We start from the raw sequence: 18,243 nt of genomic DNA on the forward strand, positions 1-18,243 counted from the left end.
ACTTTTAAATATTATTTAAATGTTATGTTTAATTAATTTTATTTATTTAAAATTATCAAAAAAGATGATAAAATGTTTGGAGATGAAAATAAAATATTGATTATTTAAATTTGCCATTTGTTAAATTATTATTTTTATATTAGATTGAATTTGTATTTTAGAAAATTATAGCTTCTATTTTATTTTCTAATTTATTTATATGGGAAATGATAAGAAACAAGTGCTTTAATTTTTAATGTATAATCTACAAGTTTTAAACGTTCAAACAAACGAAATTTTTTTTTTTGAAAATATTTTCATTAAATTAACTAATTGCAATAATTAAATGTAAAATTAAAAATTTAAATTATGTCGAAACTTTATAATTATTTTTATTTTATGGGAACGCAAAATTGTAATAAAAATTTAGTTTTCTAGAAGAAATAAATAAATTTCGTTCATTTAGACGTTTAGAAAATCTTTAGGAACATTTTAATACTTAAAAATTTTACTGGGAATAAAAATCTTTAGAAACTTTGAATAATAAACTGATTTATAGTATTTTAATAAAATTTTAAAGTAATTATCTTTAATTACAAAATTTTACAATTTACAATTGTACAATTGTAATTTTATTAAACTCCTTGAAAGAATTTAATTATTTTCAAAATTTTTATAAAGAATTCTTCAAAGAAATTCAATTATCTTCAATAAAATTCCTCAAAAGTATTGAAATATTTTCAGAATTTCAATTTTCCTCATAAATATTTCTTGAAAAATTCATTTATTTAAAAAAATTTTATTCAAATTCTTCGAAAAAATTCAATTATCTTCAAAAACTTTGATAAAATTCTTTCTGATAATTCAAATTTAGAAAAAATTAATCACTTTTTCAATTATTCATTTTTTTTTATTTAAATAATTGAATTCCTAAAAAAAAATTTACTGATGAGAATTGACTTAAAAATGAATTTTAGTTAAAATTTAGAAAATAATTGAGAAAATCACTGATTAGAAAATTAAGAACTCAAATTATACATTTAGAATCTTTATAATTATTTTCATTTAATAGTGACGCATAATTGTTGTAATAAGAATTTAATTTTCTAGAAAAAATAAATAAATTTCGTTTCTTTGAATGTTAGAAAAATCTTTAGGAACATTTTAATACTTAAAAATTTTGCTGGGAATAAAAATCTTTAAAAATTATAAATAATAAATAATTTATAAAATTTTAATAAAATTTTTAAGTAATTATCTTTAATTGTAGATACATTTGTAATTAAATTCATTGAAAGAATTTATTTATTTTTAAAAATTTTATAAAGAATTCTTGAAAAAAATTCAATTATTTTCAATAAAATTCTTTAAAAGTATTGAAATATTTTCAGAAATACTACAGTTTTGTGAAATTTCAATTTTCTTCATAAATATTTCTTGAAAAATTCATTTATTTAAAAAAATTTTTATTAAAATTCTTCAAAAGAATTCAATTATCTTCAAAAACTTTGATAAAATTCTTTATGATAATTAAAATTTAGAAAAAATTAATTACTTTTTCAATTATTTGTTTTTTGTATTTAAATAATTGAATTCTTAAAAAAATTTTAGTTAAAATTTTAGAAAATAATTGAAAAAATCACTGATTGTAAAATTAATAACTTAAATTTTACATTTAGAAACTTTAAAATTATTTTTAATTTACAGTGACGCATAATTGTTGTAATAAGAATTTAATATTCTAAAAAAAATAAATAAATTTCGTTCATTTTTTTTAAAAGTAATTATCTTTAATTTACAAGTGTAATTAAATTCCTTGAAAGAATTCAATTATTTAAAAAATTGTTTATATAAAAATTCTTTCAAAAAAATTCAATTATTTTTAATGATTTTAATAAAATTATTCCTAAGAATTTAAATATTTTCAGAAATAATAAAATTTGTTTGCAAAATTTAAATTATTTTCATAAATACTTATTCATGGAAAAATTCAATTATTTGAAAAAATTTTATTATAATAATTCTTAGAATTAATTAAATTATTTTCAAAAATTTTGATAAAATTATAATTTAATTTAAAAAAAAAATTTATTACTCTATCAATTATTTATTTTTGTATTTAAATAATTGAATTCTCTAAAAATTTGCTAAGAAGAATTGATTTAAAAATTAATTTCAGTTAAAATTTTAGAAAATAATTGAAAAAATCACTGGATTGCAATAATTGAATGTAAAATTAAAAACTTAAATTATGTATTAAGAAACTTTATGATTATCTTTATTTTATAGTGACGCAAAATTTAAATTTTTTTATTGTTAATTACTAATTGAAATTAAATATTATTATTATTTATTATTTCTTTGTCGGTTTCAATAAATTAATAGAAAATTATTAATTAATATTTGGGTTTTTAAACAAATTATTATTATTATTAATACTATTATAGTAATTAGCGAGGTTTTATAAATAATTCTTCATAATTCTTCCGTAAGCTTTTGACGTTATTCACTCTAGATTTCATTCTCAGCAGAAAATATTTCTCTTTGAATATTTTTTTTTTTTTTGAGAAATGTTTTTAAATTATTATTATTTCGCATTTATATGTGAGATTTATCTTGAATTTTCTTTTTGTTTGTTCTTTACTTTTTTTATTGTTGTGTTTATCTGCGCGTTAAATAAATCCTCTAGAATCAAAGTGCAGATAAAATTTTAACTCCATTTTATGCTTAAATCACTGAATCGCAATTCCGGGGAAAATTAGTGACATACCGCAGATTTTTATTTGCCACTCGAATTCAAGTGCGATAGTAATGCCTTTATTCGATTGCCATTCTAAAATAATACACGCAGTGACCGTTATTTTTTTCATTGTTTTTTTTTGTTTGTTTGTTTGTTTGTTTGTTCTACAAATACATTTATTTTTGGTTTAATGACAAAAATGAAATTTAATAGTGTATTATTTTTTTCTCTTTTTTTTTTGTTTGTTATAAATATTGAAAGTGTATTGTGAATTGTAGAGTGAAAATGATAAATAATAAATAGGCACGAAAATTTCAATTCCCTTCGGTTCTTTGGATTCAATATAATGGTCACTCTTGCGGCAAATTAATCTTTGAATCTATTCTATTGATTTTGGAGAGACGAGAGAGGACTCTGGTATAGAGTGATTCCATTTGGTGAATTGATTGATTAGTCATTAATGCGTCTATATCAGTTATTATTAAGACGAAATTTCCCTCCCTTTTAACGAAAGTCAAATATAACAAGATTTATTTGATTAGAGGGAGAATTTTTGGAGAATGATAATTTTCATTAAATTTGAAAGACAATAGTGTGCTTGTTTGAAATTTTGTTTAATAATTCTCGCACATCATCATCATCTCCTTCCGTGAAATTATCTCCTCGGGTGATTATGTTTCCAGACGCTAATTAGTATCATTAGAAACTTGTGGAGAAATTTTGAGAAACAAAAATTTTCAAATAAAGAAAAGAAGGGAATTTTTATTTAAGAAAAGAAAAAAGTTATTTTTTTCTTTTGTTTCTGATTTTGAAATTGATAAATTAGTTTTTTTTCTCACAAGGAAACTTTGTATATTTGTAATGCTTTTTCAGCAATTATTCAATTTGAATTAACAATTATTTGTTTTCAAATGAATATGACGTAAAATTTAGAGTTTATTTATTATTAAATTATTATCAAATTATTAATTATTAATTAATTATCTATTATTAAATTGAAACAAATCAAATTAGATTTTTTTTTAAAATAGTTTTTCCTTCTATTATATTATTTATAAAGAAAATTTTTTCGATTTTTGGAAGATGATGGAAAAATTAAAAAAGACAATCGTTTTTTTTTTTTTTTTTTTTGATTTTGCAAAGTGCAGGGGAAAAAGATTCAGGTTTGCCCGAGGTTAGAAAAATCAGGGAATTTTTAAAAAATGAAATTGGTCAGAAAAATCAGTAAAATATCAGAATATTTTATTAGAAGTACTGTAAAAATAACAAATTTCTACAAAAATTCTGGCTTTTGGTCTCGAACAACCTTTTTTTTAAATATACAAAGACATTAAATTATCCATAAAATAAATTGTTTTGAGTCTAGATTTACTTTTGCTTATTAATAAACAAAAAATAATTTATTCTTATTGTGATTCGAAATTTTTTCTTAATAATAAACAAAAATCAGGGAATTCTTTAAGATTATTAAAATTATTAATAACTGAGAAAAGATTTTAGTTAAAAATAGTTGTAATTTTCAGAAATATTTGATTTTCAAAAAGTTTTTAAACAAAAATTTTCCGATAATTTCAATAACGAAAATTTCTGTGAAGAAATGAATAAAAATTAAATATTTAATAATTCAAAAAAAATTTTTTTTTCTAAATAAATAGATAGGTACATTTTGGAAAATTTATATTTTTGAGAAATTTTAATTCCATTTTTCAAAGATACTTGAAATTTTTAACAGATTTTATAAAAGAAATTTTGTAAAATCGAATTGAAAGTAATTTTTGTCGAAGAATTTCATTAGAAATTTTAAAAGAATCTAATTTTCAAGAATTTAATTTTGAATTTTGATTGAATTCAATTTAATAATTAGTAAATAATTGAATTTTACAGAGTATTCATATGTTTGTAATTTTAAAAAGCAGTAGAAAAGGGTCCAAGTTTCATTAAAAATAATTCAATTTTGAAAGAATTATATTCAAAAATTTTATTAACTAGTTAATGTTAGAAAGTTTAAAATTAAAATTTTTAATTCAAAATTTAAAGTTTTGAAAAATTTTATTTATTTTATTCTTAAAAAGTAGGTTCTTAAAATATTTTAAATCCATTTTTTAAAGATAATTGAATTTTTCTAAAGAAATACTTGATAATTTTTGAAATAATTGAAATTTTCTAAAATTATATTGAAAATAATTAATTGTTTTAATTGAACTAGTTATATAAATGAAAAATGTTTATTAATTAGTTAATTTTAACAAGTTTTAAATTCAAATCAAAGTATTTTAAAAAAAATGTATTTTGGAAAAGTTTTATTTGCAATTCTGAAAAATTTGGTTCTTGAAATATTTAATTTTAATTTTTTTTTAAAGATAATTGAATTTTTATATAAAAGTAAGTAATAATTGTTGAAATAATTGGAACTTCCTAAAATACTTCCTAAAAAAACTTTCCAAAAAGAATAGAGTTTATTAATTAAATTACAACTAAAATTCCCATTATTATTAATTTTTAAATTGTCTTTCAAAAATTGAAGTTTCAAAAATTTGTATTTATTAAAAAACAAGTAGGTTCTTAAAATATTTCAATTCCATTTTTAAAGATAATTCAATTTTTTCTAAAGAAATACTTGATAATTTTTAAAAATAATTGAAATTTTCTATAATTATATTGAAAATTATTAATTATTTTAATTGAACTAGTTATACAAATAAAAATTAAAGTTTTGAAAATTATTATTTATTATTCTAAAAAATTAGATTCTTAAAATATCTGAATTCTATTTTTTAAAGATAATTGTATTTTTCTAAACAGGTAATTGATATTTTTTGAAGTAATTGAAATTTGTTAAAATCAGGAAAAGATAATTGAAAAACACAATCGAATTTTTATTTTAATTCTAATATAATTTATTAATTAATACTACACTCTTCAAATTTAAATCAGTAAAATTTTTAATTTATTTAAATTTAAATCAATGACTGATTTTTTGCATTTGAATCAGTTAAAAATAAACTGACTTTACGAGAAAATTTGTTTACTTGTAAATCAGTAAATTTTGATCTAATTTGAAAAAAAATTCAGTCACTGATTCAAGTCAGTTGAAATTTTAACTGATTAATGAAATTAATTTTGCTAAATAATTAATTAACGAATTAATTAATTTAATTAGTTAGATAATTAATTTCATTAATTTAATAATTTATTTAATTATTGATTAATTAATTAATAATTAATTAATTATTAATAAATTAATTTAGTAATTATTTAAATCAATCATTTTCAGAATATAAAAAATCGTAAATGTATTGCAACATTTTTTTTGTCACTTTTTTTGTCAGTTTCAACAATAGAAAAATTAACGTCTCACATTGCGCACTTTATTTCCATGTAATGCATTAAAACTTTCTAGTGCATTTCCGGGAATGCAACCACCATCACAATTGCAGCCGAATATATTGCACGAGCCTTTGCCACAGTAGGTTTTTTTATCTTGAGGTCTTTTTCCATCGCCACATGCGTAAATTATACAATCGCCAGCTTTTTCGTAGGGACCAACTGGAAATCTATAAAACGGATGTACTATGACCACATTGTCCGATGATAATATTCCACCAAAATGCTGACAAGTCAGTGAAGTGTCCACTCGTTCGAACTTTAGCTCCGTCTTTCCACAACATTCCGCATTTATAACGTACGGAAATATTGCAAGCGACACAATGAACAGTAATGAAAAATTGAACATTTTTTCCCTAATTCTTGATAATCTTCTTTTTAAATTTTGTTTTAATCTTTTTTTAAAAATCTTTTTTTTTTTTTGCACTTGTATCTCTTTGGATAAATTCCTCAATATTTATACTCGAATATGACTTGCAATTTTTTTTTTGACAAATTAATATTTGACATTAATATTAGCCATGAATATTCTTCATGAATTTTTGACAAAATAATAATGACCTAAGATGATAATTAAGAAAATGACAATGGTCCTATTGAAATGTATTATGTAAAAAATGGGAGAGAGGTTCAATTCGAATCGCATGTGTCAATTAGTTTTATTATATTTTTTTTGTTGAATTTTGTATATTATTTTGTCTGGAAATCTTTTAAATGATAAATTATGATAAACATTTATTTTTTTTTGTTTTTTTTTTATATAAAGGAAACATATTTTTGACGTCAGTGATTTTTTGTTGTTGTCTGATTTGAATATTACGATAATGTATTTGCAAATTTATGGAAGACGTTTTTTAATGAATGTAAAAAATTAAAAATCAAAAGAATGTTTATTATTTAAATAATAATGACGCAGATGAGTAAATTTGATTCAACAAAGAAGAATGTGCAAAAATAATTTTATCTAGTAAATAAAGTTTTATTTACTTATTATTTTATTATTTTGTTTTATAATAGTGATTATTTATGAATTATAATAAATATAATTAGAGAGATTAATTTCACACACGAGAGAATTATTGTTTCTTTTTTTTATCACTTTTTTTGTTAACTTACTTTTGGAGTTGGTTTTTAATAAGAAAATCTTTATTCTCGATTTTATTTACTTTCTAAAATTTTTTTATTTCTAGCAGTTTAGATTTTTTTCAGTATTAAATTATTTTTTACTGAGTTTTTTTGTATAAAAGACAATTTTTTTGTTTTATAAATTTTAAGCCTCGCAAAATTAGTCGAATATTTAATTTTAAGGTTGATTTCTATCTTTCCACTCTTGCGCAAATTTGGGCCAATCTTGGCCAAAGTAGATTTATTTTAATTTTATTTTGAATTATTGTTGATTTAATTTTATTTTTAGTTGAGAATTAGTTTTTCATGTAAAATATTTGGAATCTTGGATTTAATATTCCAGATTTTTTCGTTTCCTGTCTTGCAAACTTGGGCCAATCTTGGCAAAGATTGAATTTATGTTGAAATATTGTTTTCATATTTAATTTTATCCTCAGTTGAAAATTAGTCTTTTTTGCGTAAAATGCTTGGAAGCTTGGATTTAATATTGGTCTAATATTTGAATCCGAAACTTTTTCTTCGTTTTTACTCTTACAAACAAGAACCAATCTTGGCAAAAGTTGAATTTATGTTGAATTATTGATTTATATTTAATTTCATTCTCAGTTGAAAATTATTTTTTCGTGTAAAATATTTGGAATCTTTAATTTAATATTCGAGACTTTTTTCTTTCTATTCTTGCAAACTTGGGTCAATCATGGCAAAAGTTTTATATTTTTAATTATCGTTTTCCCATTTAATTTCATTCTCAGTTGACAATTGTTTTTTTTTGTGTAAAAAAATTGGAATATTGGATTTAATATTCGAGACTTGTTCGTTTCTAGTCTTGCAAACTTGGGCCAATCTTGGCAAAGGTTGAATTTATGTTGAATTATTGTTTCCGTATTAAATTTTATTCTGAGATAGAAACTAGTTTTTCGTGTAAATTATTAGGAATGTTAGATTTATAATATTGATCTAATATTTAAATCCGAATCTAGGATTTAATATTCGAGACTTTTTTCTTTCTATTCTTGCAAACTTGGGCCAATCTTGGCAAAAGTTGTATTTATTTTAAATGATCATTTTTCCATTTAATTTCATCCCCAGTTGAAAATTGGTTAAAAATTTATTGGTATTAAGAGTTGATCCGCTACTTAATATTAAAATTAATTATTACCATAATTAAATTGGTTTTAAATTTGTGAAATAAAATATTAAATTTCCATTTTTAATTTATTAATTTATTCTTAACAATTACATTTTGCTAGTTACTAAATTTTTTCCTATTATTAAAATTTATTAATACAACAAAAATTAGAGACTTCGCACTTGATTTTTATGTTTAGCGAAGAAATTTTCTCGTGCGTCTCCCTTAATGCAACCACCTTCACAATTACAGCCAAATAAATTGCAATCTCCTCGACCACAATAGGTACCATTTGGTTTCTCACCATTATCACAAACGGAGATCTCACATATTCTGTCATCAGATTTGCCCAAGCAAAAATCACTCCTTGGATGGTCGAGATCGCCCATACGAATATCGGCCAAACTTCCGCCAAAATGGCTACAACTTTTGTTCTTATCGGTCATTTGGTAGCGCACATTTTTTCTACGACAGCATTCTGCGTTAGTTGAATGGAAAAATGTAGCAAAAATTGCCATTGTCAAAATTAGGCACAATTTGAACATTTTTATGTGATTTTTTAGAAATATTTTTTGTAAATACTCTAGAAATATTTTTATTAATTGTTTTTAACTTTTGTTAACTAGTTCTAACTTTTGTTAATTTTAAAACTTTTTTGTGATTAAAAAACAAATTTTTTAATTAATTTTTCAGTTGTATATTTTTTATTAACTTCTGTTTCGCCTTTGTTTTAGTATATATTTAGAACTGTACTTTTAAAAGAGAAATTTTCGTTTTGAATTTTATTGAATTTTAATCGCAGTATTTATACTCAAATTTTTTGTTTACTTAGAAATTTTTAAAAGTGTAAATTTATAAGAGACATATATTTATTTTTTTTTTCTGTTGAAAGGGAATTATTGACCTTTTCTGTTCTTTATGTTAATTGGAGATAACGTTAAAAGATTAAGATACTTCAATTTAATTTCATTATTAAAGAGATATATTTAGAAGTTTTAAAAGAAATTTTTATTCAACTTTTAATTGATTATTCGACTAATGAAATGGATATTTTTTTTGTTGATTTTAAATAACACGACTGGTGGTTCTAAAATTAGAAACGAATTTAATTGATAAATTAATTAAAAATTTTTTCTTGAAGAAATTAATTGCAAAAAATATTTTTTTTTTGTGGAAAGAGAAAACAAAATTTGGCGCCTTCATTTAATTCTATAGACGGATGTTTGTTATTTGAACTTTAATAAATACTTATTTAAATTTTGAATTTTTTTAAATGACATAATATGTTGTTAAGAAATCCTGCAAATGGTGGAAATTTTTTTTCTTTTATTATTAATTTTGATGTTATTAATTGAATATCAATAAATGATGTTAGCAAAGAGGGGGTATTTTTCATTTTAACGTGTAAATACCTTTTTTCTGTTTAGTTTCAATTTGAAGAAGAAATTTTCCATTTCGAGAGAGTTAAAAATATTTTTCCCCTTTGAATTTTTTTTTAAACATTGAGTTTAATTTTATTAAAAAATAAATTCAAAAGTTAATTGTGAAAATAAATTTTACTCAGAGACTTAATTTTCTTTTTTTTTATTTGGATGAATTTTGAAATTCTAATTATTATTATATTATATTAATTAATTATCATTAATAACTATAATATTATTAACTATAATTATTAGTTGTAATTGTATAATTAATAAAATATATTAATTAATTATTTTAAAGTTTAATTTAACTTAAAAATAATTAAACTCAAATAAATTGCGAAAACAAATTATACTCAGAGATTTAATTTACTTTTTTTATTTGACTAAATATTGAAATTTTTTATTATATAATTAATCACTTATTAATTATTAATTTTAAAGTTTTATTTTACTTCCTTGGACTTTTGGAAAAAATTTCTTTTAGTTTAAGTTTACTTAACAATATTGAACTCAAGTTAATTGTGAAAATAAATTGTACTTTGAGATTTAATTTAATTTTTTTTTTGTTTGGTTAAATATTGGAATTAATTATTATATAATTAATTATATATTAAAAATAATTACTATAAAATTTGCTGTATATTAATTAATTATTTAAAAGTTTAATTTTGCTTGAAAATAATTAAACTCAAATAGATTGTGGAAATAAATTATACTCAGAGATTTAATTTACTTTTTTTTATTTCGATGAATATTGAAATTAACAAATAACAATGATATTAATTAGTTATAATCAGGCCTGGTTATAATTAACAATTGTCATAATTAATTATGATTAACAACTGTATTGATTAATTATAATTTGAAATTAAATTAATTCGTTATAATTAACAATTGTGTTAATTAATTATTAGTAACAATTGTAATGATTAATTATAATCAACAACTATATTAATTAGTTATAATTAACAAATTTATTAATTAATTATAATTAATATTTGTATTGTTTAATTGTAATTAGAATAAACATTTGTATTGATTAATTATAATTATAATTAACAACTGCATTGATTAATTTTAATGAACAATTGTATTAATTAATTATAATTATTTATGATAAAATAAATTATTAATAACTGAATTCTGATAGAATTAATAATTAAATACTGAATTCTGATACGATTTCAAAATATTTCATCGAGGATAGTGCACATTGTAGACGTTCTTTCCGTGAATTGCTCGAAAATTTTGAAGAGTATTCCCCTGAATGCAACCACCCTCGCAATTGCAGCCAAATAAATTGCATGGTCCTTTACCACAATAAATTCCTTCATCTACTGGTCTACCATCGCCACATATTTTAATTTCACATTTTTCTCTTCTAATTTTGTCCAAATAAATATTATTATTTGGATTTAGAATTTCTCCTAAACTCGAGCCCTCAACAATACCATCAAAATCATCGCAACTCAAAGACTTGTCCGACATTGTGAAACGTACTAATTGCTTCAGACAACATTCTGCATTACTTGCTAATGGAAATGTTGCGAAAATGACCATAAACAGTAGTGAGCTTAAATTTAATATTTTTATACATTTCTTTAATTCTTGCATCTTAAAACTTTCACTTTTATTGCTTTAAATCTTTTTTCTAATTGAAGAAAAAAAAATTGTTATATTTATATATAAAAATCGAGAACAGTGGGAATGTTTCTTTATAAATTGAAATGTTTTTGTTAAATAGTTTGTAGAGTTGAAAAAAATTTACAATAATAAAAAAATTAACGAAGAAAAGAATTATTTGTTTCGATGAGAAAAGAAGAGAATCACAATATGTTTAGAATTATTGATTGTCAAAATTATTTGAAATTCAGTTCTTTATTTTCCCTATTTCTAAAGTGCTTTTGTCGATAATTGAATTCTTTTTTTCTCTATGAAAATGTAAATTGCGATAATAATTCATTTGTGTTTTGATAAAATATCTCTTTAATACTATTATTGAAATGAAAATTATATGAAAATTTATTCTGAATTTAATCTCTACGACATTTTTTTTTGTCGAATAAACTCTGTAATGATAATTTTTCTATTGAGTATGATTAAGTTTTGTAATAAAGTATGTTGATTTTTTTTTGCAATTAACATTTTTTTAATTAACATTAAAACAAATTTTGGTAAAAAAAATTTAAATTATTCATGTGATATTTTTTTTATTCCTGTGAAATATTTTTTTAAAATTCGTTTAGTATTTCTGTAGTAATTGTTTAGTAATTGTATAGTAACTCTTGCTTTTATTTTTTATTTTAATGAATAATTTTTAAAAATTTATATTTAAAAAATATTTTGTCCGTTTGAATGTTTAGAATTTTTAAAACTTGATTTTTGAAATTATAAGTAATAGACAAAAATATTATTAAATATTAATGATTAATATTATGAGCATATCTTCAAAAAACAGGTTTTTGGGAAACAGAAAAAATAAAATTACAATAAAGGAAAAAAAGCGAAATATAAAAATATCCCAAATACTTAAAACGAAACTTCGACTATATTTTTGACTACATCATGAAAAAAAAATGATTTATATTTTCTTTAAAATTATTTCTATAATTATTTTTTGAGAGAAAATCAATGGTCAGAAAATATTCTCACACTTTTTCGATTTTTGTGACTACAAAAAAAAAAAAATTGCCGAATGAAAAAAATAATTTTTAAAAAACAAACATTGTTTTTAGATTGAAAATGCTATAAATAACATTTTTATACAATTTTTTTATATGTTAATTCAGTGGTTTATTTTTGTAACTAATTTCAAAACATAATTTTTAAAAATAAGAAATATAAAAAAATTATGATTTAAATTAGTTAGAAAAATAAACAAGTGAATTTCCATAAAAAATAATTGAATAACAATGGTATTTTTTTAAGCATTTTCAACCTAAAAACAAGAATTTAATAAAAATTCTTCAAAAATTGTAAAAATCAATTTTTTGATCGGTAATTTTTTTGTAGATACAAAAACATATTTTTTGCAAATTTACGGATGGATTTTAAAATTTATCAATTTTTAAGAAATATAAATATTTAAAAAGAGTAAAAATATTTTCTGACCATTGATTTCCTCTCTCTTAAAATTACTATAAAAATAATTTTATGGAAGATTTAAATCAATTTCTAGATGTAGTTAAAAATGTAGTTGAAGTCTTCACTTAAGTAAACAATAGATAAAGCTATAAAAATATTTTATCTTCAATGCTTTAATTAGTTCTTCACCTTTTATTTCAATGAATTATTTTCTATAAATACTTATATTGAAAAAATATTTCGTTCATTTCTGTTCAGAATTTTAATGTTTTTTTTGAAATCTTTTAAACAATAAGAAAAAAACAATGGAAAAAAAGTATTTTTAAATATTAATTAATTAATAGTGTAAATAATAATAGTTAATAATATAATACATAATTATTAGGTATATTAATTAATTATAATTATTATTATTATTAATAGTATAAAGAAAAATATATAGATAGACATAAAAATAATAAAAAATATAAAAATATGAAAAATACAAAAAATACAAAAGTATGAAAAATAAAAAATGAAAAAAATAGAAACATAATGCTATTTTCATTGCTTCGAATCCGTTTCTTCAAATGCTTGTATTGACTTTTATCGCAGTGAGAATGTAACGCAGAAATTACCTTAAAACGAATAAATGTTGATGTTAATTAAAATCTACCTCTTGAGAATATTTACTGTATAAATGAGACATAGAGAAGAGAGAGAGAGAGAGAGAGAGAAGTGTTGAAGATACGTAAAGTACGTTAATTATATTTCGCGCAACGAGAAGTAGAACCCTCTAGTGTTATAATTATTCTGTTTGTAACATTTGAGATATTGTTACAGCTGTCGGAATTTCAATAACGTGGTCTAGGTTCCACTGTTTCTGAACTGGTTTGCTTTTGAGCACAATTCCTGTTACGTTTACGTTCAAATGTTAACTGTTTACGACAGTATTACTGTGTGTTTGCCACATGCATACATTTACAGACAAATATTGTCACCCCCCCCCATCTCCCCCCTTCCTCCTCTCAAAGGTGTCACAAAATATAATTACATACTCTAATAGGAGGATAGATACATTGCTAAGTTTATAGCCTCAAGAGTTATTAAAATATTTAATTTTATTGTTCAACTTGTTTTTACTTTGGTATTTGGGGTATTTTTGCTTTTTACTTTTTTTCTTAATTGTAATTTTGTTTTTATTTAGTTCAAAAAAACAGTTTGAAACTTATTATGTAAAAATGTGTCCTATTCTCTATTCAAATTATGTCTCTAAAGTTTTGAATATTCAAATGAATAACAATATTTTTGTTAGTTCATTTTAATTTTATTTTGCAATTCAATAGATAGTACACTGTAAAATAAAAGGTACTAATTTGGTACAAATTTTGGTACTAAATAGTAATTTGGTTCTATTTTGGTTCTATTTAAAAAAATTTTTCTTTAATAAATGCTATAATTATTGTAACTTTTTTAAGTTTGAATGTGAAATAATTTCATTTAGAATTTTATTAAATTAAAATTTTTGAAAATAATTGAATTACTTCCAAAAATTTATATATTAAAATTTTTTTAAATAATTTAAAGTTCATCGAGGAGTTTAATTAAAATTTATTAAAAGTAATTGAATTGTTATAAAGAATTATATGAAATTTTCGAAAATCATTGAATTATTTGGAAGAATTTTATATTTAAATTCTTATAAAGAATAATTGAATTCTTTATTTCTTTCGAGAAACCTTTTTAAAATTGTATTGGAAATAATTGAATTCATGAGAAGATTTTTATTATCTATTAAAGTAATTGAATTTCTGTGAAGAATTTATTTAAAATTTTTGAAAATAATTGAGTTATTTCGAAGAATTTCATTAAAAATTTTTTCTAGGAATTTAATTAAAATTGTATTTAAAATAATTGAATTTTTCCGAAGTATTTGAATATTTATGAAAATGATTGAATTTTTTTGAAGACTAAATTTTTATTATTTATATATAATTATATTTATATATAATAATTTCGAAGAATTATATTAAAATTTTTGGAAATTATTGAATTTTTTTGAGAAACAGAATTAATATTCTATGGAAAGTAATTGAATTCTTATAAAAATTTATGCCAAATTTTTGAGAGTAATTGAATTCTTTGGGAATATTTTATTTAAACTTTTAAAAACAATTGAATTCTTTCAAAAAATTTGTTTCGAATAGTATTCAAAATAATTGAATTCTTGTAAAGAATTACATTAAATTTAAATTGAAAATAATTGAATTTCTTCGAAGAATTTTTATATTTTATGAAAATAATTGAATTTCTTCGAAGAATTTTTATATTTTATGAAAATAATTGAATTTCTGTAAAAATTAGAATTTGATTTTATTAAATTTTTAAAAAATAATTGAATTCTTGAGAAAAATTATATTTTTCATGAAAATAATTGAATTATTGTAAAGATTAGAATGTTATTTTGTTAAATTTTTAAAAACATTTCATTTGTTTCGAAGAATTTTCATTTAATTTTTTCAAAATGATGAAATTCTTTTGAGGAATTTAATTTAAATTGCATTGAAAATAATTGAATTCATTCATAGAATTTTATTATTCATGAAAATAAATGAATTCTTTTGATAAACTTAATTAAAAATTTTGAAAATAAGTAATGTTTTCGAAGAATTAAATTCAAATTGTATTAAAAATAATTGAATTTGTAGGAAGAATTTTATTAAATTTAAATTGACAATTTCTTCAAAGAATTTTATTATTTATGATTAGAATTTTATTTTAATCAATTGTTAAAAATTAATTGAATTCTTATAGGAAACATTATATTTTTCTTAAAAATAATTGAATTCCTGTAAAGATTAGAATTTTATTTTATTAAATTTTTAAAAATATTTCAATGGTTTCGAAGAATTTCAATTGAATTTTTTTAAAATAATGAAATTCTTTTGAGGAATTTAATTTAAATTGCATTGAAAATAATTGAATTCATTCAAAGAATTTTATTATTTATGAAAATAAATGAATTCTTTTGATGAATATTATTAAAATTTTGGAAAATAATTGAGTTGTTTCGAATTTTATTAAAATTGTATTGAAAATAATTCTAAAAAAGAATTTTATTTATATTTTTGTGAAAATAATCGAATTCCTACGAAAAATTTTATTATTCACAAAAATAGAGTTGAATTCTTGCAAAGTTTAAAATTTTATTTAATTCAAATTATAATTTATTTAATTTAAATAAACATTTTATTCATTTTATTAGACTTTACGTCCAAAGAAAGAATTTTTGCATCTGAAAGCAAATTTTTGCTTCCTCTTAAAGGAAGCCTTACAGTGATGTGGATTTCCGAATTTTTTAGAATCAATTATTTTTACAAATTTTCAAGTTTAGTATATTTTCTATATTAAAATTTTTATTAATTCTTGGCAAAATTGCATTCCTGACATGAAAACGAATCGATTCATATATATAAATTATATATTTTATCCAAATTTATAGAATTAATAAATATTTTAATTTTTTACAAAAAATTGAAATTTTGTATTTTTTGAAATTTTATCTTAACACTTTAAAATAATTATTCTAAAATAAATAATTATACGATTGGTATATATATTATATTGAGGAAGCTTAATGATCATGAAATGAACAACTTGTTTATTATTATTGTAAAAATATCAATAAAAGTTGTAATAACCTTATTTATGATAATAATGTTGATGATATTATCAATAACAATATCAAAAAATTAATAAATAATGTTAAATTGGATGCAAAGTTAAAAAATGTAAATTAACCTTAAAAACTTGTTTACTTTTTATAAAAAGATGTTTTTATTTACAAAGAAAGAAGCAAAAGTTGTTTGAGAACAAAATTATTCCTGGATCACATTGTAAACTTCGTCTCCGTGAATTTCTTTAAAAGATGAAATAAATGATCCATTTCTGCAACCGTCTTTGCATTGACAACCAAACCAATTACATGTTTTTTTGCCACAAAAATTCACGTCATCCATTGCTCTGCCATCGTGACACAATAGCATTTGACAACTTCTTTTGTCCTCAATAACATTTGGATCATTATCTGGATTATAGTAATCAGTCACTGCACCATAATGATCGCAGTGTTTTTCTCTTGACCTGAACCAAATTTGTTCGCCGTGGCAACATTTCGCATCACTTGTATTTAAAAATATTGTAAACGTTGCAATTAAGAAAAAAAAGGATAAATTTGACATTTTTTAAAAATTTCTTTACTTTTCTTCTATTCTGTATTTGTGACAATGAAATACTTTAATGGATTTTTGTATTGTTTTAATCACTATATATATTTTTTGTTGATAGCAATGTATATGATGAAAATTTATTGTATTTTATTGTATATGATTAGAATTTGCATAGAAAAGTAATTTTCGCTTAGTTGACTGAGATAATTTGTCATTTATCATTTTTAGATGAATTACATTAATTGTCTTTTTAATTGTCTACTTTAATTGTAGACATAGAGTTAATGGATAAATTGATTGGAATAATTTTTGTATAATTCAGGTCTTTAATTGAGTTTGCTTTGGAGAAAAATGTTAGATGTTTATCATGTGTCAATAATTTAGGCAAAAGTAGGGCAAAAAAAATTAAGATGAATAATTTATAACGTGAGTTGGTTTTTGGAAAAAAATGTCAAAAACAAAAATTGCCTTCGGAATTCAGTAGAAAAATTGTCTTTTTTTCTAATAAAGAAAAATATCTGTATTTTTGCTAATTTTGTATAAAAAATTCAAAATTCTAGAACAAATTCTAATCCTTATAAACAATATTAAATTAACAGATTTTATCAATTAGTCTTTTTTCAAGTTTTTATGTTCTTGGTATTTTTCTTTTTTTCTCTAGTTTTTGAATTTTTTTTCTTTTTTTTCTTTGGTATTTTTTTGTTTTTTTTTGTTTCTCTCTCTTTCGTTACTTTTTATTATCAGCAGTAACAGACAGTTCTAGTTAGATTATCAATGTTTTTTGTTTTTTTTATTTTAAATTGTTAGACCAGTACTGAAAATAAATTTTTAATAAAACAATTTCGAAAACCTTCGGAAATAAATTAGTGGAAAAAGTAATTATTAGCCAGACATGAATTCTTTGAATTATTTCTGAATTTGAGGTAACAATTTTTCGCATTTCTCGTAAGTGGTGAAAGTTAAAGATAGTTGAAGTTTAGACAGACTGAAAGTTCCTGGAATAAATTTTTGATGTAATAAAGTTTACTTTTATTATTTTCAACTTTTAGTTAAACTGAAAATTTTTTAATCCCTCTAATTTTTTAATGAATGATGAAAGTAATTTTCAAACAGACATGAAAATTTTCGAAATTTCGTGACAATTTTCATATATGAGTTGAATAAATAATT

The 18,243-nt window shown here is 20.4% G+C and overlaps 2 protein-coding genes across 3 annotated transcripts in view; both read right to left on the reverse strand.

Annotated features, from left to right (window-relative positions):
• Positions 1–18,243, reverse strand: part of LOC122507615 (tyramine receptor 1) — a 118,945-nt gene that overhangs the window by 25,463 nt on the left and 75,239 nt on the right. The gene's annotated exons all lie outside the window — the stretch shown is intronic.
• LOC122507613 (protein Diedel-like) lies at positions 6,066–6,452 on the reverse strand. The gene has a single exon (XM_043620417.1). It carries the CDS (start codon positions 6,450–6,452, stop codon positions 6,066–6,068), a length of 387 nt encoding a protein of 128 aa, XP_043476352.1.

Source organism: Leptopilina heterotoma, unplaced genomic scaffold (assembly GCF_015476425.1).
Source record: "Leptopilina heterotoma isolate Lh14 unplaced genomic scaffold, ASM1547642v1 Lhet_480, whole genome shotgun sequence".
In the NCBI taxonomy this organism is placed as follows: Eukaryota; Metazoa; Arthropoda; class Insecta; order Hymenoptera; family Figitidae; genus Leptopilina; species Leptopilina heterotoma.